Source organism: Capra hircus, chromosome 28 (genome assembly GCF_001704415.2).
Source record: "Capra hircus breed San Clemente chromosome 28, ASM170441v1, whole genome shotgun sequence".
In the NCBI taxonomy this organism is placed as follows: domain Eukaryota; kingdom Metazoa; phylum Chordata; class Mammalia; order Artiodactyla; family Bovidae; genus Capra; species Capra hircus.
Genome location: NC_030835.1, coordinates 35,004,970 through 35,029,115, shown reverse-complemented (window position 1 = coordinate 35,029,115; position 24,146 = coordinate 35,004,970). Strand labels below are relative to the sequence as shown.

Sequence of the window (24,146 nt, the reverse complement as noted above, 5' to 3'; positions counted from 1 at the left end):
GTGATTCTTATTACTATGGTTCAGATTTAATAGATTTGATATATATATATATCAATATATGCTATATATGTAATGATATAATACATTATATAATATATATGATATTATTAACATATCAACTACTGTCACTACATGATTTCAGTTATTTCAAAACTTTCACTATGCAAAAAACTTCTTTCAGTATCATGTTGTGATATATTTTGCCTTCTTTTGGGGAAGACAAATCATTTGTGCATTAAATTCTCTTCTGTTTTTTCTCAGCTCAAAACTAATACACCATATCATTATCATAAAAGTATCTTCAATGTTTGATTTGTTGCTACAAAGAAATTTAACATATACGAACAAAGGTATATGGGACAGTTTTAATTTTAGTCTTTGAATGTGCCCTCTAAATAGAAAAAAGGATCCTCACTACCCAGTGAAAATTAGACTCTGTAATTTGAGGTAACCCTAGCACAGACATGGTTTTCAACAGAATTACAAGGGAACTTAAGTATCATGGCTGGGCTCGGTTGTAAGCAAGTCATCCAGAGATAATCCTAAATATTTAAGTAACACTGATTAGTATATTATTAATATATCTCTTTCTGTTAGATGGGGATTAAGGCCTTGGGGAGACAAGTGTTCAGCCTATGTAAAAGGCAAATAAATCTTTGAGAGTTGTATATATGCTGTGTGTGTGTGTGTGTGTGTGTGTGAGAGAGAGAGAGAGAGAGACAAAGCAAGCATTTGTCAAAGCAAAAACCATTTATTCTTACATTTTTTTCCTTTTAAGCATTGATAATTGTATAACACACAGTATCTGAAATTACCATGAAGTTTTCATGCATCCATATGCCTCTCTAAAATCACAATGTGCAATTTCCTTCTGAAATTATATAGACGAATTCCCTGTTGGTCCAGTGGTTAGGACTCCACGCTTCCACCGGCAGGGGCTTAGTTCAGTCTCTGGCCAGGGAACTAATATTCTTCAAGCTATATGATGTGGCCAGACTAAAAACAAAAACAAACCAACAAAATAATAACCCTTTTTTTTTTTTCTTAAAAAATATAGAAATGCCTACGAGGGAATTATAGTGACTTGGGAATCTGAGAAGTAGGACTTAAAATCAGCAAGAGATGCTGAAAAGAAAGAGAAGAGGTATTCTTAGGATTTTCAAAAACAGGGACCAGCAAAAAATGAGGAAGATGAACAGTCAGTTCATCTGTTAGATGGAACAGTCAGTTAGAAAAGGCTCATGAATCCTGAGACAAGAAATTGTTGCAGATTCCAATGTTGATCTTTGTTCCATAGGCAGCTGTTTCTGATCAGGAAAGGAAGAAAATGAAGCGCAAAGGGGACCGATATTCCATGCAGACATCTCTTATTGTGGCTGCTCTGAAGCGGTTACTGCCCATTGGGTTGAACATCTGTGCCCCTGGGGACCAGGAGCTCATTGCTCTGGCCAAAAATCGCTTTAGTCTGGTAAGGCTCCTGTTCCTCCCATTGGGAAAGATCATTTGACCTCCAGCTCCTCAGGCGTTTGGAATCCTTTGTCTCACTGTTCTGTGTCAGTGCTTCTTTTCATTGAAGGCTTTATTAACCAGTTTTTGTATACAGGCCCTAAGACTTAGACACAGAGATGGCCTAATATTTTTTTTGGAGGCTGTTTTTATTTCTAAATTATGTTAATCACCTCAAGGGTATATTCACACACCAAATGGAAAGATGGCAACAAGTCACTAGTAGTGGGGAAAAAAAATGGTTTTCATATGAACTCCTATATCAAATTTGTGATGAGAGGTATCTGCAGATTTATGATGGGTATTTTTTCATAAATGCATAATGTGTAAGGTTAGCTGCATAATGTGTTATGCTGATTGTGGGTGGATAGGATGTTGACTTTTAAATCAGTTTTTCTCCTTTGTGAGCATCAATATTGAAGTTCTTCAAGATTTCTTGATGCCTTCAACTTTCCTCTGTGGCTATACAGAGAGAATGCAGTTTTTTGAAAATAGGCATGCTATGTTATATACATGTAAAATAAAAGGTATATTCTCCCTCCCACACTGAGGAACCTCTCTATATATCCACAGTTTGAGGCCCTACTGTGAGCAAGTTGAGGGGAGGTTGGGGCCAAGGGGGCTACAGGGATGCAGGCCCACTGGGTATTGTTTAATATTTGCTTCTCAGGGTATGCTCCTCATGATTACTGGACATTTGTAGATGTTATTGGCTAAAATGACTTCATGGAGATTTTAGAGAATGCTGGAGACCTCCTTCTGTTTGAACCTAAAGGACTTTGCCTCTGTTCTGCTTCTAGTGACCTGGAAATTCAGTTGCATTAAATCTAGTGAACTTTCAGTGAAGTCCAGTTAGGTGATGGACTTGTTTCAGGTCCCAGCAATATCAAAGCACTACCTGAGCGATAATCCCCCAGATTTACGGCATGTATTGAATCCTATAAAGATGTTTGTTCAGACAATTTCAAAAGAAGTTGGAATTATTTCTATTCACTTGTGACCGTGGATGACTTACTTAAGTAAGACTTCTTTTAGCTAACATTTATTTCTTGACAGAAAGACACTGAGGATGAAGTTCGAGATATAATCCGCAGTAATATTCACTTACAAGGCAAGGTAAGCCCAATATTCAAAAGGATACTTAGCACCTATAAACTATATAGTTAATCTCTCTTTAGAAGAAATATTACATATAATGTTACTTTAACAAGGTAGTGAAAATATATCATTTTAATAATTCATTATTCTGCTTGCAAATCCTTATGAATTAATGACTCTCAAGATAACAAATGATATATTTCTAAAGTAGATCACCAAAGACTGTCAAACTTTGTAAAAACAAAAAAAAAAGGTGGCACCAGTTGAAATAAAGGTTGGGAATTTCCTTCATACAGCTGAATTTGAGGACTTTTGTGACATGGAGACAGTTGTCTATGAAAATTTGATATTTTACACCTAGTTCTCAGAAATGAAATAAGTTTAAGGGTCATTAGCACATAGGAGATAGTAAGAATTACTGTAGTAGGAAAGCCAGTGTACATTTAGAAGAGAAACATGAATGAATACCATTATAACATCTATTTTTTAACTGTGGGTTAAATGTTTGCTGTAAGTAGTTTTTGTAGTCAAAGTATTTTCCATTATTTGGAAATGCTTTCATAGTAGTGGATAAAGTATTCAATTGTTTGCTGCTGCTGCTGCTAAGTCGCTTCAGTCGTGTCCAACTCTGTGTGACCCCATAGATGGCAGCCCACCAGGCTCCCCGATCCCTGGGATTCTCTAGGCAAGAATACTGGAGTGGGTTGCCATTTCCTTCTCCAATGCATGAAAGTGAAAAGTCAGAGTGAAGCCGCTCATTGTTTACTGGACCAGTTATTTAATATGAAAAGTCTTGCAGTTAATTATTTTGATTCAACTATTTGCTTCTATTCAGATGTCCTTCCTGAGGATTTTTTAAATTATGAAAATGTCCAGATGTCAAAAAGGATTGATTATAGTATAGTGTGTCCCTTTCTGGGTATTAAAATGTTTATTTCCAACGATCCAAACCATATTCATTTTTTTAACACTTCAGATTATAATGTGATAAAGGTGTGACATGCTTTTACTGTATTTGCAATGCACAGAAATTATTTAGGACAGATTTCATGTGCACATGTTTATGAAGTCCATCATTCATTTAATTTTAACAGAGTAGGAGGTTAATTCCCATACAAGCATGATGTCTTTGCAGACAAAATAAAAAAGATTTTGAACATTATTCAAAATATTCATAAAGCCTCCTGCTTAACCTCAAGTTTATACATGGGTGTTTGAGGAGATCATAGGTCTCTGCAAGGATCTCAAGATTTCTAGGAAATTTGGGCCCATGCTTTGAGAACCATGGTCCCAAATAGAGACAGGAAATATTCAGTACCTCTCATATAGGTATTTATACCACTCTCAGGAAACAGCAAATGAAAAGTTATGTCTTGAATAAGCAGGAGGAAATCCTTCCATTATATTCTAGCGGTTACTTATAGGAATACTTTGGACAATGTATGCTGTATATTGTGGTATCAGGAAGAAAGAGAAGAGCTGAGAAGGATGAACATGTATAATCAGCATTTCATCTTGCAATGAATGAAGCCTGAAAGTAAAGACATAATGAATACTTATTCGTTGTGACATTTCATTATATACTTTTTATACTAAGGGTTGGGCCCCCATATATATGGACTTACAAGCAATGAGTTCTTTTGTTCTCAGCTCCTTCTTGAACACATTGTCTTAAAATTGTAGGACTGGTAATCCTGGGACAACAGGGGGTAATTTTATATTAAAAGAATCTGTAAGTCCAATAGTCCGCAAATGAAAGGAGTATATGAAGAAAAAGCATTTTGTTTTATCAAAGGACAAGTAGGTGTTGACAAGTCATTCAGTGTACGAAATTCTGTCTCCAACTAGATAAGAGTTTATTTTTTTTGAAACATTCAGGCTCTGCTTTCTCTGGCTAGGAGTTGTAAAGCTTTGGATGTTGTTGATCCAATTCTGCTTCATTATTCTCCATCTCCCATGTTCAAAGGAAATATTTGATGGGAGGAGAAACATAAAAGTATTGCTTTGCCTGTTTTTAATGACATAGTTATTCTAAATTATTTCTTTGAAGTGATCTGTCCCTGGAAAGATGCTTATATTTGTCCATTTCTATGGTTTAAAATAATCTTTCTTAAAAAGCCTTCAGAATTTGGTTATATCTTTAACTCAAGAAATTTGACAGTATTAAAAAGTAGAGTCCGTAGATTACTTTCTCAGAATATGGTTCAATATGCCTTCATTGATTTATATTCATTGGTATCTTAATTTCAGTGAGTCTAGGCTCTGTTGTTGAGTCCTTTTATTTATAGGACTCATATTTATAGGGTCACATTGAATGTGATCCTATATCATTGCCTCTAAAGTAGCTCTTTCACTGATTTGAGTGAAAGGAAAAGAAAAAAAATAGCTTTTGCCTGTTTTCTTTCCCTGATGATCTCCAGTTCATCCTTAAATCCTAGTTGAAACTGCACTTGTTTAGAGAAATCTTCCTAACCACAACAGATTAGGTTAAGTCCCCAGGGTACCTTATATTTCTTCCTAGCAGCCCTGTACCATTGTAAACATTTATTTGATGTCTGTCTGTCTCACCAGATAACAGGTTTCATGAGTACAAGATACTTCTGTCTTGATCTCTGCATCATGTTTTCACCCCGTGCCTGTGCTTTATACGTAGCTATAGATTGACTCTTCAGAAGTGGGTGTTCCTCTCTTTCCTCTATTTTTTGAACGGTTTTCTTTTTTCTGCAGTTGGAGGATCCTGCTATTAGATGGCAAATGGCTCTTTACAAAGACTTACCCAATAGGACAGAAGACACTTCAGATCCTGAGAAGACAGTGGAAAGGGTCTTGGATATAGCAAATGTACTCTTTCATCTTGAACAGGTTAGCTTTTGTGTTGATTCAGTCACAGTTGCATTAACCTTGTAAGAATGTTTTTTTAAAGGACGTGTGCTAACTTGTGAGCCAAAAAGCATACATGTTCAGCATGTTCGTTAAAAATAATCTGTGACTGGGGAGTGCTTAGTATATAATCAACACTATTTCCAAGCTTATAATTTTTGTAACCATCGATAGATAATGTATTGAGGGAGATCAAGGCCTCTGTTTTATTGTCTTTTCCAAAATATTTCTAAAATTAAACAGATAATTAGGATTATATACTTAATTTTAAACCATTCTAACAAAAATTTGAGGAGTTACTCCTGACTTTAAATGTTTTTTACCTGTATTACTGCTCAAAGCAACATATTTGAGATACTGTCTTTCCCTGGTCTCATATTTGAATTTAAGGTCACTTGTTTAACCCTTCATTTTAATATTTTTGAGCTGATTTTTCTCAGGATCAGCAATACATTACATTTAGAGAAGAGCAAAAAGGGAAATCCCATGGACGGAGGAGCCTGGTAGGCTGCAGACCATGGGGCTGCTAAGAGTCGGACACGACTGAGCGACTTCACTTTCACTTTTCACTTTCATACACTGGAGAAGGAAATGGCAACCCACTCCAGTGTTCTTGCCTGGAGAATCCCAGGGACAGCCGAGCCTGGTGGGCTGCCGAATCTGGGGTCGTACAGAGTTGGACACGACTGAAGCGATGCAGCAGCAGCAGCAGCAGCAGCAGCAGCAGCAGCAGCAGCAATGCATTGATATTAAAACCATGTGAGAATAATGTTTTATGTCATTTTTCAGTTGTTTTCTATTTTAAACTACAAAGCTTACTGTGTGTCTTATTTTCTTATTTATTACCTTTGCTCAAGAATTCCCAAACCAATAATATCTGAAATGTTATCAGTTGGTGGATTGTGTTTTTGTATAAGGAATCTTCTAGCTTACATACAATATCTGCAACACAGAGACTTTCTCTGTTTCTCATGAGACCCATTCAACCAACCAACACCAGACTGAAGGTGTTTAGTGCAAACTCAAAAGTGCACTGTCACTGGGTCTCCATGACAGTACCTGCCTGACATGGAGGGGCAGTTATTTTACATTAAACATAAAATAATAAAATGCCCTGTATCATCTCAGGATATTGTTATCTGAATGTTTTGTAGAACACACGGCTGCTACGGCTGCTGCTGCTGCTAAGTCGCTTCAGTCGTGTCCAACTCTGTGCGACCCCATAGACGGCAGCCCACCAGGCTCCCCCAGTTCCTGCAATAATAAATATATTTCTTTGATTCCTATTTTATCTCATGATCTCCTATCTCTGCCCTAGCCAGTTAAATAACTAAAGATATCATCTAATGCAGTATCTGTTAATTTCCTTCTTGTTTACTGAAATCAAATAACTTCTCAAAAGCCATGCAATTTATCACTATACCTGATGAAATTAGGCTAAGATACTCTTATGCCATATGACTGTCAATATGTATTCACACTGTGTAACACTGTAATATTAATAATATGATAATAGAATATTATTTAGGCAACTTTATTTCTTTATTAATATTAAATATTCAGTTCAGTTCAAGACTTATTTAATATTATTTAGACAATGTTTCCCTAAATATTGTCATGAAATATTAAATATAAATAATCATATCAGCAGATGACAAGATCTGAAGTAATGAAATGTTAAGTGATATATAAGGTCACAGAGGATTCCCTGGTGGTCCAGTGGTTGAGACACTGTACTTCCATTTGAAGGGGCACAGGCTCTGTTCCTGGTTGGGGAACCAGGATCCCACATGCCACGCAGCTTGACCAAAAATTTTTAAAAATAGAAAAGCTAAAAGAAAGTCATAGAATTGTATATCTGAAATGATATGCATATTAAAGAAGATTGTGCTACATATGCCTGTGCATGCTAAGTCGCTTCAGTTGTGTCTGACTCTTTGTGACCCTTTGGACTGTAGCCGGCCAGGCTTCTCTGTCCTTGGGATTCTCCAGGCAAGAATACTGAAGTGGGTAGCCATTCCCTTCTCCAGGGGATCTTCCTGACCCAGGGATTGAACCTGCATCTCTTGTCTCTCCTGCATTGGCAGGCGGGTTCTTTACCACTAGCATCACCAATTAAATGGCATTACTCTCTCATGAGTTTTTAATTCTTCCTGGTTTTCCTGCACATATCTAAGTTTGCTTGAATGACTTTTAGATACATTAAATGAAATTTATTGAACTCTAACTATGTTTTATTATAGTCTGTTATATATTCATAAACACATGTGAAATAATGAATGATATCGTTTGCACAGTAATGAGATTCACTTTACTGAGCAACTATCGACCCCATGAATGTTGTGTGCACTACCGTGCGACAGCATTGTACTCTGCAGGTCCTGGGGCTTGACTTCTGTCGCTCAACTCAAGTGGCTGGTGCTCTAGGAGCAGATATAGACTCATAGATAACTAAGTAATGGTTTAGATGTGCTAGGATACAGAATTACTGAAGAGGGACTAAAAGGAACCCTGACTTTCTCTAGCTGTGATGAGGGTGATCCCTGTGTAAATCTTTAAGATGTGTGAATATCTAGGAAAAGGTACGCAGGTCAGATTTTAATGGCCAAGTATTCTTCAAAGTGTCAAGAATATGAATAAAAGAACTCATGAATTATCAAAAAACAGAACAGAGTGGGAAATATCTGTGTGCAGAATCCATTCCTTTCATCTCTATTCTTATGTTAATTTGTGAATCATAGAATAGTTGGCTAAGAATATTTTCACTTGCTAAACAATATTTTCACTTGCAAAAGCAGTGGGTGCACAGGAAAGACTTAATTTATCTCAAATGCCAGTGACCTATGCAAGTGACTTTTTGTGCTGTACGTCTGGTCATCTTTCTCAGAAGAGTGAGCTGTCTCCTTGGGATTTTCTAATGCTCAAACACGAGACAAGCTAACGCATCAGCACAGCCAGACATTCAAACGGTTGCAAGACACAACTTGATGTTCACTTTCGGATCACAGATCTTACCAACATCTATTTGCTTCATTTATAGGAAAATTCACTATTTAAGGTCTTTCCTTTGGGTATTAAAATGCTCTGTCAAATGGCAGCCTTCATGACAGTGGAGACCTTTTCTAGCACGTTCATCAGTGCTTAGGTACTTAATTATGTTTGTTGAGTGTTTCCCATGTTGATCACAATGCCTTATTCTCGGTGAATAGCATTATCCTTGATTCTGTTTTCACCTACACTGTCTTAACAATGTTTTGTTTTGCTTAACATAACCAAGAAGAAAACTGAACTAACTGGATAGTTATCAGAAAGTGTTTCTTGATCTTATAGAGGAAAGAGGATCACAGAAATAAGTGCTTTAAAATTACACAAATTGCTTTGTTAAAATTTCCAAACCACTGTTATCCAAACATTCTAAATGTTTTCTTCAGGCATTAGTATTACATTCATATTTTGACTCTCTACTGCAAAGGATAATGCCTTTAGTTTTACTTTTTTTTAGCTAACATAACATTTTTATTTCTTCCAGAAATCTACATGTATGCGCCGGAGATATTACAATCTGGGAAGTACAGTGTTCAATTGCCTAGAAATTACTAATGAATGTAGAATTCCATGTTGGGATTTTTTTCTCTCTAATACTTATGATTAATCTCTTCCTTGAAATTCCAAATGCCATTAGCTAAACACATAGCTTGCTTGCATCATTTACTGCAACTTATAAATTCTTATTTGTCCCTATCTAACAAAATAATTACATAGTTTAACATTTTTGTAAAATTAAATTCTTTTACTCACTTCTACTAATGTGTTCACGAAGACTTGTCATCTTCTCTCCATCTTATTAAATATATTAAGAAACAGTAGACTTTGTTAGAATTTTCTTTAACTGCATCTATTTATATTTACTGTTGTAGCTCTTAGGATAAAATTAGTGAAAATGCATAAGCCAGGATAGGTTAATTTTTCTTTACTTATGTTTTGGCACCAAAACTGAATTTTAAAAAGGATGCAAAATTATTTCGTATAGGATCGCTTCATATTTCTTTGGTTTTTAAAAATGATATAGCTTCAAAAGTACACATTGTTGGGAAAATATGATGTTTTTTCTAAGGAAAATACATAACATCTGAAACTATTTCAAATGTAGCATTGGGTAACTTGAAGACATTTTCATAATAATTGTAAGATACTTTTGGAAAATTGAAAATCTGAAAGTTATTAGCTAAAAGGTACAGCTGTTTAGTACTATGTTCCTGAAGATGTTTGGGGGGTTAAATACGTATGTCTCTGTCTTTCTACCTCAGGTTGAGCATCCTCAGAGATCGAAAAAGGCCGTGTGGCACAAGCTGCTCTCTAAGCAGAGGAAACGTGCTGTGGTTGCCTGCTTCCGGATGGCTCCTTTATATAATCTGCCGAGGTCAGAATTTCTTTAATGTTGGTAATAGATTAAAATCACTCTTCCTCTAAGATGTGATAGGAGGCTAACATATACCTTGACATGGTTATAGTAGTCCAAGGAAGGATGAAGGAGATTCATTGCCTCTTCTGTGTAATACTTAACTTCATTTTTCCTTGTTGGTTATTCTCATTGGCCTGTAATGTCATTATTGAATAGAGTTTACTTTTTTATTGAAGTATAGTTGAGCTTTAGATGTACAATAAAATGATTTATACATTTATCTTTTCTTTTTCAGATTTTTTTCCTATATAGGTTATGAAAGTATTGAGTAGATAGATGCTGTGCTATACAGTAGGTCCTTGCTGGTTATCTGTTTTCTATATAATAGCATATATATGTTGATTTCAGACTCCTAACTTATCCCTCCCCAGCCTTTCCCCTTTGGTAACTATAAGTTTGTTATCTGTTACTTTTACATAATTAGGAGGATCTGCTCACATATTTGAGGCAGGACAGAGAAATCAGCTTCCCTAATAGCTCAGCTGGTAAAGAAGCTGCCTGCAATGCAGGAGACCCTGGTTCGATTCCTGGGTTGGGAAGTTCCTCTGGAGAAGGGATAGGATATCCACTCCAGTATTCTTGGGCTTCCCTTGTGGCTCAGCTGGTAAAGAATCCACCTGCAATGCAGGAGACCTGGGTTCCATCCCGGGGTTGAGAAGATCCCCTGAAGAAGAGAAAGGCTACCCACTCCAGTATTCTGGCCTGGAGAATTCCATGGACTGTCTAGTCCATGGGGTTGCAAAGAATTGGACACAACTAAGCAACTTGCACTTTCAGAGTAATCAGGAACCAGTCTTTGGGGTCAGACTGCCTTGATTTGAATCCTGACCTCACAGCTTCTGAGTGCATGATTTTGGTCAAGGTTCTTTCCTGACTTTGTTGTAGTTTTCTCAACTGTACCATAAGGTTTGGCTCATAGAGTTGTTTAGATTATTTAATGGGTCGAGGTAGACAGAATGCTTAGAACTGAACATAACATAATGTTAATCATTGTTACTTTTGTGATTATTTCATCTTTGGGGAAAAGAATTGATAGGGAACTAACTTACGGGAATAATGCAGATGCATTACCCTTCATGGTACCTCTTCAACTCACTTTATTGACTCAACATCCAGTTCCATCAACTAGCAAATTACAAGTTAGTTTCTACAATACAACAGAGTCTGCTATTCCACTTTCTCTGATATAACCCTGTTCAAAATTGTATTCCTTATTCCAGTGGTTCTCAGACCTGGTACTTTAAGGAAATACACTCAGATTCATTAGAGGAATATCCAAGCCTCAACCTGTTGAATCAGAATATCTGAGGGCTTAGCATATGTACTGTGTAAAAGCTCCCCAGGGGATTCTGATGTACCAGTAGAGTTGAGCTTCTCTCTTGTACAAGAATTGATGGTGAGTTCTGGCCATTCCAGGTGCCTGGTCAGTTCTTCTCCCTGGATTTCAAGGCCCTTCATAAACAGAAGTTTATGTCTCATGATTCCTTAGTCTACCTTTGATACTGTTAATGTTGTAGCATTCCACTCTACAGTGGCACCATCTCATTTTAACACATCTGATATGCTCTTGTGTTCCCTTATTGATGTGACTTTCTTAGAGTGGAACCTTAGCCATATATCGCATCAATTTCAAGATGAGTCTACTTATTCTTTTAGTCTTTACTAGTCTTCTTTATTTCATAGGCAACTATTTTCATCAGTATTCTAGGATTTAATCTTTGGATATATACGCCCATAAAGTTCCCTTAATACGTTTAGTTTTGTAATCCTCAGAGGCTGTATCTGATGTTAACAGGGAGACTGAATAATTCCTCTCTTGATGCTCACAACTGTTTATCCAGAGCCACTTTATGTCATAAGAGCTACCATGTAATGAGCATCTATCCAACATGTTTTATCTTCTTTATCTCAGTTTGAGTCTCACAAAACTGAAGCATAGATGGGGTTATCCTAGTTTTATAAATGAGAGAAGTTGACAAAGCTGGATATCTTGACCAGTGTTACAAAACTTAGAAATAACTGAATCCAGGTCAGTGTGTGATCTGAGAAAGCTTTCTCTATCTACTGCAATGTCTTGCCTCTCCAGTCGAGATTGGAAAGTTTATTTCTATTTGTTCTTTTAGTGCACAGATAATCCAGTGATTAAGTGCTACTGAGTGCCTTTTCAATTTATTTTTTAAAAAGCTCTTGAAATTATGCTTACCTTTTAGGCATCGGGCTGTCAATCTCTTTCTTCAGGGATATGAAAAGTCTTGGATTGAAACAGAAGAACATTACTTTGAAGATAAATTGATAGAAGACTTAGCGGTATGTTTTTACTGGGTTAAAAGATGAAAGAAGGTCTGGGCTTGGTGGAATAACATTGGTGTGAGCCATTTATCTTATAGCATTAAAGAGGAAACATTATTGCAGCCTATGGGGCTTAGGAAACTTTATTCTGAATTATTACTGCGTGCAATGTTTAGGGAAAATTCACTCTTCTTATTTCAAAGAGATCTCATCAACAGCTAGTAATTCAGAATTTAAGTAAAATTTGACTCTATTGTTCTTTTAAATTATTCCTCAAAGGAACTTCAAACACCACAGAACCAGGATAGAACTATCAAAGCTGAACCATAAAGAATGATTCACCAAAAATAAGTTGAGGCTTAACAAATGCCAATGAAAAGTGGCTGGTTGTTAGACGTATGCAGGGATTGGATGCAGGAAGAGCAGAAAGTCACAGCAGATATAGAATAAACGGAGAAGTAGAATTTTTCATCCAACCATGCCGATAAGGAGGCTTGTGCTACTGAGAAAGCTTCACTCAGGGAGCCATTGTCTCAATTTTTTATAAGCTGTGGATCTATTTAAAAATTTGATCAAGAACCACCTTCTCAGGAAAATTTACAAGCATGTAGTTCCACTGCATTTTGTAGACTGAGAGGCTCCATAATTCCAAAGTTAAAACTTTGGTCTAAAGTTTTTTTTGAAAAAACACACAAATAATCAGGGAATGTAATGGACAAACTAATCTAATTCATAAAACCTTAACCCTGATTATTCCCATATATTTTATTTAGTTATTATTTTTATTGGAGTATAGTTGATTTACACTGTTGTGTTAGTTTTTGCTGTGCAATGATCCTATATATTGTAAGTGAGTTTCATTTTTCTTTAGAATCAAACCGTTAGAATATTAGAATATTTTAACCTTGCAGATTTACCATACTAGCTGCAACATTAAGCCTTAAATCCAAGAAAGACCATCACTTACATAGAAAGAATATCAGTTTGAATTCGTAAGTCTAATAGAGCTACAAAATTCATCAGTCATTCAACAAACAGGATTAATTCATTCTTGAGTCAGTAAAATATGCTTAATAATTTTCTTTATGGTAAATGTTCAATAAATGAAATTACTTTTTTAAGTTTTCAACGTGTAAGTGGTTCAAATATTAACCCATTCAGCATTCTTTACCTATCTCTCTCTACATAGGCAACAAAAATGTTTCATTTGATAAAACAGTTTGCCTTGCTAGGTGCACTGAATTTTTATACATGGAGTGACAGCATTTTATTGCAATTTTTTGGTATTTGAGATCTCCCTAGAGCTGCTGAAATCCATGTAGCAGTTTACTTTTCAGTTAGTTATGATGCTGCTTGTGAGAATAGTATTCAGAATTTTTAAATGGTGTAAATCATCCTTGCCCACAGTGTTTTTTGTCCCATTATTCAACAACTTTTTAAATTAAAGTTTAATTTTATTTTTTTGTTTTATTTGGCTGTGCTGTGTGGCGTGTGAGATCTTAGTACCCTAACCGGGGATCAAACTCACGTCCCCTGTATTGGGAGTGCAGAGCCTTAACCACTGGACTACCATAGAAGTGCCAACTTTCTTCTTTAAAACTGTATACTTTTGCACTGATAATATAATACACATGTCCAGGTACAATGCATATAACATAGACACAGACATGCACCACAATAGGAAGAAAATGGCTTTCTTTTTATTTGCTATTCCAAGCCTTCATAGAGCTCCTGGGTTTGAGTGAACATTTCACCTTAATGTGAAATTTTATGAATTTGACTTTTTTGTAGAAACCTGGAGCAGAACCTCCAGAAGAAGATGAAGGAACTAAGAGGGTTGATCCTCTTCATCAGCTGATCCTTCTGTTTAGTCGAACAGCTTTAACGGAGAAATGGTATGGTTGGGGAGTTCACAGGAGACCTAGGAGGAACAAACAGAAACCCATGTCTGAGTGTTCTGTTCGTCACATGTTCATGTTTCAATTTCATCTTCTTCTTGAGAGGAGAGAAAATTGTTCAAAGTTGGTTGGGAAGATCCCCTGGAGAAGGAAACGGCTACCTATTCCAGTATTCTGGCCTGCAGAATTCCATGGACTATAGTCCATGGGGTTGCAAACAGTTGGACATGACTGAACGAGTTTCATTTCACTTACTTCACAGGACCAGTCTGGTATACATGTATGAACCAACACTCGTTCAACTTCAGGCTTTAATATTTACCTATCAAATATTAATATTTACCTAGCTCTAATTCTTTGAACAATATTGTAATTAGCTGGTTGCGTTGATTCTGAATCTTCTTATAATCTTCTCTTTATCACAAATGTCCTTTAGAAATTAAAACAAAAGAGCCCAAAGTAAATTTCAATACCAAATGTGTTGGAGACCACCAGTAACCCCAAATTTCCTGGATTGATTATCTCCAGTGTGCAGTGAGTGTTAGGAAACTTGAGGAGATGGCTAAGCCATCCCCTCGATGCAAAGTTTCTTTGAGATCTGTTTTACAGGCCTTCTCCATTTTTCTTGGTTCTTGTTCTTTTGAATTCATTGAAACCACAGAGGGCAAAACCTCTATGGAATTAAATAAGAAATGCATTCATAGGCTTGCTAATTAAAGTGTGCCAGCATCTGCCCATTATAGGGGCACGGCGTAGATTCATTCCGCAGATGAGACCTTGAAGAGGTTTCTAAACCCTCATCAGCTTCCCTGTCTTGGGAAAGAAAGCCAGCTTTGCCCTAGGCAAAGCAGGAAAAGAATTTAATTAAAAATCCCTGTTCACATGAGTCTTGATGAGTTCATCTGACCTCTGTGCATGTCATAATAATGTACATTTCTCCCTGTTAGCTAATGTGATCCATCTTTCTCTCACTATTTCTCTCTCTCTCTCTCTCTCTCTTATTATTTCCTAACTAACAAAACCATCTCATCCCTAAGCATAGAGCAGCTCCCTGTCTGGCATTGTCAGGTAATGAGGTATTTCTCATAAGTGGACTTTTCTGATGGCTGTAAGTTTAAAACTGCTAAGATAATTTTGCAAACATCAGGAATTTTTTGATGGAAGTCTTTCTTCAGTGAATTAGTGATTTTCATGCTTTTTCAAAAGAAGATAATAAATAGATTTTAACCTGTTTTAATTTTTAAGAATCTTTATGACCATAATATTTTTTCACTATGTAGTCATGTAATAATTTGGGGAGTCTTTCCAAAAAATGTCAGATATCACTTCTGCTGTCAAGATACCTGACATCACGTAAATTTTCTTGTTTCAATGTTTGTATTTTTAAGAAAATATTAATGTTACTACATTTGTGTGTAAATCAGTAAATTGTTTATTTATACACAAACATATTTATTATATTAGACTGTAAGGTAAGATGGGGCCAACTCTTGAGGAAGTCTAATATCTTTGCTTTCTGATTCTACAATATTTTTGAATGATTGCTCTAAGTTTTGTGTTTGTTTCATTTAGAAAAAGACACGCTTGTTGAAAGAAGGTTATTTTATATAGTGATGGTAATTTTTCATGTAACCTACTTAAAAACTTGTTTTTTTTCTTATTTTTCATAGCAAACTGGAGGAAGATTTTTTATATATGGCTTATGCAGATATTATGGCAAAGGTAAATAAATGTCTTGATTTTAATGGTAAAATATAAAAATACATATTTTTCAATTAAAATAAAATATTGTTAAATTTTAGAAAACTTAAGGGCATTAATCTCAACTTTTCACTTGTTGCTTGAATATCTGTTCTAACTTTTTTGACAGATAATCATTGTTTCTTCATTTAACATTTTATTTATGGGCATCTCACTAATTTTCCAAACATTCATTCATTCAACAAATATTCACTGGGCATCAAGATACTGGAGATAACATGGTGAATCAGAGAGAAATACACACATCCTCTCTTCTTAGAGTTCATCATCTGATGGAAAGGGCAAACTCTGAACAAATGATTACCCAAAAGATGCTGACAAGTTTAATGGTAGAGGAGCAATTAGAAGTATATGGAGCAGGCTGCATAGCACTGAGTTTTAAGGAAGTCCTTGACTGTTGAATGATGAGTTGACCGTGCAAAAATAGTAATAGCTAAGTATTTACTGGGTGCTTATTTCATTTAATCTTAGAACAAGGAGATGAATGAGGCGATGAGTATAAAAAAGGAGTCAGGTTTCTCTGAGGCTTCTGACTTGGGCATCTGAGTTGACAGCAGTACCATATGCTAAGGTGGGGAGCACCAGAATCAATGCAGGCCTAGAGTGAAGAGGCAAGATGGCAAATTAAATTTTCTACATGTTCGTTAAAGAAGCCTGTGAGACATCTAAGCGGAAATGTCCAGTGTGTGGTAAGATAGTCATTTCTGACATTCTGTATCTCATGGAAGGCTTATAAATATAGCTTTGTTATTTGTCAGCATTAGAAGGAAACTGAAGCCACAGTAGTACATAATCTTGCTTAGGCAGAAAAGGAAGCATGAGAAGAACAGTCAGCAGAGGACCAAGCCTTTAAAGACATGAATGCTTAAGAGATGGCTAGAACAAAAGGACTTCTCCCCGGAAAAATAGGAGAGAATCTCAAGTGTGAGCATACATAGAAACTGTTGAAATGTGTGGTCAACAAGGTCTTACTCTGCTGAGGGACTGAACATAAGGATTGAAGATTCCCCAGGATTTATTCCATGGACATCATGTGACCATGATGAGAATAATTGCAGAGAATTTTGAGGGAGCATGGATGGTCCAAGTGTGTATTGTGGGGAAGTAGAGATTTCCATGTGAGTAGATGTGGCGTAAGTCTCTTTATTGAGAAGACTGAGAAGGGGGCGAAAGATACAAGGTCATAAACATCTAGATGGAATTATAAGATAGAATTAGAGATTATCATACTTAGTAAGTCAGAAAGAGAAACGCAAATACTGTATGATATTGCTTATGTATGGAATCTAAAATATGACACAGAGAACTTATCTATAAAACAGAAACAGATTCACAGACATAGTAAACAGACTTGTGGTTTTCAGGAAAGTAGAAGGATGGATTGGGAGTTTGGGATAGTTGTATTAAGTCACTTGAGTCATGTCCAGCTCTTTGCGACCCTGTGGACTGTAGCATGCCAAGCTCCTCTGTCCATGGGATGCTCCAGGCAAGAATACTGGAGTGGGCTGCCATGCCCTTCTCTAGGGGATCTTCCCCACCCAGGGATCGAATCCTTGTCTCTTATGTCTGCTGCACTGGCAGGCAGGTTCTTTACCACTAGCACCACCTGGGGAGCCATGTGTGTATAACTGAATCGCTTTGCTATACACCAGAAACTAACACAACATTGTAAATCAACTATCCTTCAATAAGATAAATTTTTTAAAAACACTTGATTAAAAGATGAAAGAGGAAAGATATTTTCTTCTATGGAAATTGGTACTGAGTATTGACTAGAAACTAAAATGGAACCCCCAGACAGTGTGCAAAGCCTCATTGATGTCGGTTTTTATGAATTTGGGCAGTACCAGTCTTCCTGGTTGTGTGGCTTTTCCCTAGCAGTTCCAGAACCAAATGCAGAGTCAGAGAAGGCAAGAAGTTAGATTCGTCAAGGATGGCAATTTTTACCAGACTGTTGCTGAAGGACAGAGGATCATAGGGTTTTTTTCTGTCATTATGAGAGTGGCTGAGGCGTTCGATCTTGGATTCTGAATAAGACAAATAAGGAAATGAGACAAGAGGGAACTGATAAGTAAGGGGATTGTAAAGTAGTCCATGGATTGTTTTCCTTTCAGCTGAAGAAGCAATGAGCAAGAGGTCTGGAAAGGGAAAGGCTCCTGTTTTGAGAGTAGAAGATTCCTGATAACTTCAAATTCTTCCTTGTGATGGGAGAAGAGTCAGCCCCCACACTTGTCCTGGTTGCATCCTACAGTTAAATCTTATCTCTTTTGAGAAATGATCACATATTTGTTGATGCTCACTTTTCTTCAAGATTTTCCCATCAAAATTAATCTCTTTCCATTTATTGTTTAATGTATCCCAGGAATGCCAGCTTTAATCACTTCATTCTTCTCTCAATCAGTAATCAAGATGTGTGCCCCTAGAAATTATTTGAACACACTCTGCAGGCTATCAGTTTACCTGTGGAGAGCACAGTGGGACTTTATCCTGGCTTATTCTGCCCTGGGATTCTATACATTTACAAGAAATTATAAGAACTCACTAGTTTTTTGACAGCCAGGTTGCATTTTTTCTCTCATTGTGAGCTTGCCTTTTCACCTCAATTCCAGGTCATTTATGAATTTCTTCTGAGGTTCATCATACATATCTCTATTTTGGCAGTTGTTGTAGGCTTTAGTTAAGTCATCTGTTCTCTAATTGGAGCTGAACCATTCATTGTGCAAGGCCAAAATAGTTTTAAAGTTCAGTTCTTTCATCCAGTGTTAAGTATCTCTTTACATTTATGTTACCCACAGACTTGGTAAGTGTGCTATCCCAGTGTCTCCCTAAGTTGCTAGTTTTGGTGATTCACATCAAACTATTGAGTTAGTAGTTTCAGGAGGCTGCCTTTCTTCACTTTGATAGCCAGCATCCCAGGAGTCTGAAAATTTCTCTTGGACATCATGGTTTCTCAGAATTTACTAGTGGTCATTTTACATTCATGTATGATGATTTTTGACTTGAATTTGACACTTGAACTCTATTCAAAAGACTTATGTCATCCTATCTTTCTTCAGTATTGTAGGAAGACGGCAGCATTCACATCTTAATTGGTTTTTCTAAAATTTCAGTTTTCTTTTTTTTTTTTAATTGAAGCCCAGAATTGGGTTAACTAGAACTCTGGATCCATGATACACTCCCATTATTGACTCCTTTTTTTTTTAATCCCTCTCTACCCCTCAGCACTGCATGGTATGTGAGTCTTAGTTCCCTGAATAGGGGTTGAACCCACGCCCCCTGCATTGGAAACACTAGAATACCAGGGAAGTTCCCATTATTGGTAGTTACTTAGCAATTTCTAATAATGTAGTAAATACCCATAAACTCCCTACTCACAAGAAAAGCTAAGACCTTGATAATTACCTACCTTAATTAAAATGGTTCTCTCTTTAACCCATACCCTGCCTCCCCATATGAGGAAATCATCATCTTGTATCCCTTGTTCAAGATAACCTTGCTTCCTTTGGGGGCTTCCATGGAGACTCAGACAGTAAAGAATTTACCTGCAATGTGGGAGATTCAGGTTTGATCCTTGGGTTGGGAAGATTCCCTGGAAAGGAAATGACTACCCATTCCAGTATTCTTGCCTGGAGAATTCCATGGACAAAGGAGCTTTACACAGTTTTCATTAGTTATATGGATTTATTACTATATATATGATATATGTGTGCATTGTCAGTTACTCAGTTGTGTCCGACTCTTTGAGACCCTATGGACTGAAGCCCACCAGGCTGCTCTGTCCATGGGATTCTCCAGGCAAGAATACTGGAGTGAGTAGACATTTCCTCCTCCAAAGGATCTTCCCAACCCAGGGACTGAACCCACATCTCCTGAGTCTCTGGCACTGGCAAGTAGATTCTTTATCCTTGAGCCACCTGAGAAAGCCCTATTACATGTAAACATGCATTTTATATATATGTGTGCATATAAATATATATATATAATTATGTATTTTTAAAGATTTTAGTTGTTTTAACTTTTAAAAGGGCATGATGTGTGCCACAGCTTTCTTATCCATTCATCTGCTGATGGAAGCAATCTGCTAGGTTGCTTCCATGTTGATGTGTGGCAAAACCAATATAATATTGTAAAGTAAAAAAATAATAATAATAATAAATTAAAAAAAGAAAACAAAAGGGCATGATGCTATGTATAAAGTTTGGGTACTTAATAGTTTTACTGTTGTTTTCCAAGATACATCTATACTCTTGTGTGTACTGGAGATCATTTGATTTGACTTATATTCCCTTGTGCAACTACACCATAGCTTATCCATTTACCTTTTTGTGTGTAACCTTTTCTGTTGAATCTCTTTTTTTTTGCTTATGTGAAAATGGGCTTGAAATGCCTATTCTTATTCACGTCCAAAAGCCATGGGTCATAGGATGTATGAATGTTAAATTTGAGATGCCCAACCATTTTCCAAAGTTACTGCCCCAAATTACATTCCTCCTTGCTACATTTAAGAGAGATTCTGGTGATACATATCTTCTCCAATATCTGATATTTTATGCGTCACTAATTTTTGTCAACCAGGTGGATGTGGCATGACATTTCATTGGGGTCTTAGTTTTCATTTCTCTTGGGTAGGTAATTTTCACATTTAAAAATCACTTCTCTTTGGGGGTTAAGTCTGAAGCAATGAGTTAATGAGTTAATGAGCAGTGAGGGTTAAGCTGATGAGTTCTTCACTTTCTCTTACTATTACTACAGTTTCTGCACTAAGTCATAACTTAGTATTCCTTGTTCTCCTTCCTTTGGCTGCATGTTTAAAATTCATTTTAAATCTTTGTATTCTTCAAGCCACACTTTATTTTAAACCTTGGGTTAATGTGTGTGGTTTTTTTGAATCTTCCCAGCACCCTCCTTCTATCATATATATCTCTTCTTGTGAACATTTTAGAAAATTTCCAGTTCATCCGTGTTGGTTTGCTGTTGCCCTTTCATTTTCTCCTCATTGTGATCACTCATGCTTGATTCTCAGAATGTCTCTTTATATCCCATCATTCCTTCTAAACTGTCAAGCCGTTCTGTCCAAATGGAATGGTTTTACCAATTTAAATAAGATAACCACGTAGAAGTATCTAGAATAATACCATCATAAAGTAAACACTCTTTTGAGTTTCTGGCTAACAAAAACTTTTTCTCTTCTTGCTCTTACTAATTTATTGAAAGGTACACATTAAGTTATACCCAGTGTTTCATTCTTCATTGGTTAAAATTATAAAATGCAATGGTCACTTCGTTATGAAATTTCTCTCTTCTGCCTCATCCAAATCCATCCAAAATGGATTTCAGTTTGAAATTCAACCTGAAAATTTCTTTTTGCATCCTCTGTCTTCTGAGGAGTGACATAATCAGCAAGGCAAGTGAAAAAGATATGCAATGTACTTGTTTTGCAGAATGAAATTTCCAGCAGATGGTGGTGGTGAGAAGTATCCCATGTAAACTTTATGCTTATGAATCCTCATTGCTAGTTTTGAGTTTTGCTCTGGATATCTGCATGGTCTGAAGAAGTATCCTCTACTTTGGTTCTAATTTTTTTCTTCAAATTCTCTGTGTCATGCTTCTGCCCCATTATGTATGGATTTTATTCACTTTTTTTTCTTTCTGGCATACAGTATCACTCTTCCTTGACTAGAAATGATCAGTTTGATCCAGAAAATTGAGTTCTGTATTTTAGGACCATCTAATACAACCTACTGTTTATCTAGCATTATCATATTACATGGATATAATTTGCTGTTGAAAAACTTATCTCCTATACCTATAAATCTTTCAGTTTCTCTTAAGTACATTAAAAAGGGCTAGACATCTGCTATAGTTTTCTTGTGGCCCCAGCATTTCCCATGCCAATCAGTACAAGTTTAGCTAATGGATTTGTTGAATTCTGTAGTTCAAGCTTAATAGATTTTTTTAAATTACAAATTTTAACCTTTTTAGAAGCAAATCTCACTATATTTTCTTAAGAAAAAAAAAAAAGGATTGTTTTGAAATACCTGTCAGATAAGAGTCCCAAATTCCTGTATATAAGAGCAAGCACATCTTTTACTAAATGCCAACTTCTCTAAATGTATTCTTCAACTCAAACCTAGTTCATACCCATTGTTTCTGAAGGTAACAAAATACATACAGGAGATGATGTGTTTGAGAAAAGGTACAACTTTATATCCTAAGAGACATTTTGTATTCATATTCTCATTTGCATAAATAGTATTCATGTTTGTTCAGTTCAGTTCAGTTGCTCAGTTGTGTCTAACTTTGTGACCCCATGGACTGCAGCATGCCAGGCCTCCCTGTCCATCACCAACTCCTGGAGTTTACTCAAACTCATGTCCATTGAGTCGGTGATCCCATCCAACCATCTCATCCTCTGTCGTCCCCTTCTCCTCCCACCTTCTATCTTTCCCAGCATCAGGGTCTTTTCCAATGAGTAAGTTCTTCACATCTGGTGTTCAGAACTTCACATCAAAGTATTGGAGTTTCAGCCTCAGCATCAGTCCTTCCAATGAACATCCAGGACTGGTCTCCTTTAGGATGAACTGGTTGGATCTCCTTGCAGTCCAAGGGACTCTCAAGAGTCTTCGCCAACACCACAGTTCAAAAGCATCAATTCTTCGGTGCTCAGCTTTCTTTATAGTCTAACTCTCACATCCACACATGACTACTGGAAAAACCATCGCTTTGAGTAGACAGACCTTTGTTGGTGAAGTAATGTCTCTGCTTTTTAATATGCTGTCTAGGTTGGTCATAACTTTTCTTCCAAGGAGCAGGTGTTTTCTGATTTCATGGCTGCAGTCACTATCTGCAGTGATTTTGGAGCCCAGAAAAATAAAGTCTGTCACTGTTTCCGCTGTTTTCCCATCTATTTGCCATGAAGTAATGGGACCAGATGCCATGATCTTAGTTTTCTGAATGTTGAGTTTTAAGCCAACTTCTTCACTTTCCTCTTTCACTTTCATCAAGAGGCTCTTTAGTTCTTCTTTGCTTTCTGCCATAAGGGTGGTGTCATCTGCATATCTGAGGTTACTGATATTTCTCCCGGCACTCTTGATTCCAGCTTGTGCTTCATCCAGTCCAACGTTTCTCATGATGTACTCTGCATATAGGTTAAATAAGCAGGGTGACAATATTCAGCCTTGACATACTCCTTTTCCTATTTGGAACCAGTCTGTTGTTCCATATCCAGTTCTAACTGTTGCTTCCTGACCTGCATACAGATTTCTCAGGAGGCAGATTAAGTGGTCTGGTATTCCTATCTCTTGAAGAATTTTCCACAGTTTGCTGTGATCCACACAGTCAAAGACTTTGGCATAGTTAATAAAGCAGAGGTAAATGTTTTTCTGGAACTCTTTTGCTTTTTTGATGATCCAACAGATGTTGGCAATTTGATCTCTGGTTCCTGTGCCTTTTCTAAATCCTGAGTGAACATCTGGAAGTTCACTGTTCAGGTACTGTTTGAAGCCTGGCTTGGAGAATTTTGAGCATTACTTTGCTAGCATGTGAGATGAGTGTAGTTGTGTAGTTTGAGCCTTCTTTGGCATTGCCTTTCTTTGGGATTAGAATGAAAACTGACCTTTTCCAGTCCTGTGGCCGCTGCTGAGTTTTCCAAATTTGCTGGCATATTAGGTGTAGCACTTTCACAGCATCATCTTTTAGGATTTGAAATAGTTCAACTGGAATTCCATCACCTCCACTAGCTTTGTTCATAGTGATGCTTCCTAAGGCTCATTTGTCTTCTTCGCATTCCAGGATGTCTGGCTCTAGGTGAGTGATCACACCATCATGATTATCTAGGTCGTGAAGATCTTTTTCATATAGTTCTTCTGTGTATTCTTGTAACATCTTCTTAATAGCTTCTGCTTCTGTTAGGTGCATACCATTTCTGTCCTTTATTGTGCCCATCTTTGGGCTTCCCTGGTGGCTCAGAGGTTAAAGTGTCTGCCCGCAGTGCAGGAGACCTGGGTTTGATCCCTGGGTCGGGAAGATCCCCTGGAGAAGGAAATGGCAACCCACTCCAGTATTCTTGCCTGAAGAATCCCATGGACGGAGGAGCCTGGTGGGCTACAGTCCACGGGGTCGGCAAAGAGTCAGACAGGACTGAGCGACTTCACTTTCACTTTGCATGAAAAGTTCCCAAATATCTCTAATTATCTTAAAGAGATCTCTAGTCCTTCCCATTCTATTGTTTTCCTCTATTTCTTTGCACTGAT

At 36.8% G+C, this 24,146-nt stretch overlaps 1 protein-coding gene across 1 annotated transcript in view; it reads left to right on the top strand.

The window, feature by feature from the left end:
• RYR2 (ryanodine receptor 2) overlaps window positions 1–24,146 on the top strand; it is an 814,256-nt gene that overhangs the window by 682,733 nt on the left and 107,377 nt on the right. The window contains exons 72-79 of the mRNA XM_018042460.1: window positions 1,298–1,468; window positions 2,563–2,622; window positions 5,332–5,466; window positions 9,014–9,058; window positions 9,792–9,904; window positions 12,157–12,253; window positions 14,027–14,130; window positions 15,804–15,855. Of these exons, the coding sequence (XP_017897949.1) occupies window positions 1,298–1,468; window positions 2,563–2,622; window positions 5,332–5,466; window positions 9,014–9,058; window positions 9,792–9,904; window positions 12,157–12,253; window positions 14,027–14,130; window positions 15,804–15,855 (777 nt within the window). The remainder of the gene's footprint in view (window positions 1–1,297; window positions 1,469–2,562; window positions 2,623–5,331; window positions 5,467–9,013; window positions 9,059–9,791; window positions 9,905–12,156; window positions 12,254–14,026; window positions 14,131–15,803; window positions 15,856–24,146) is intronic.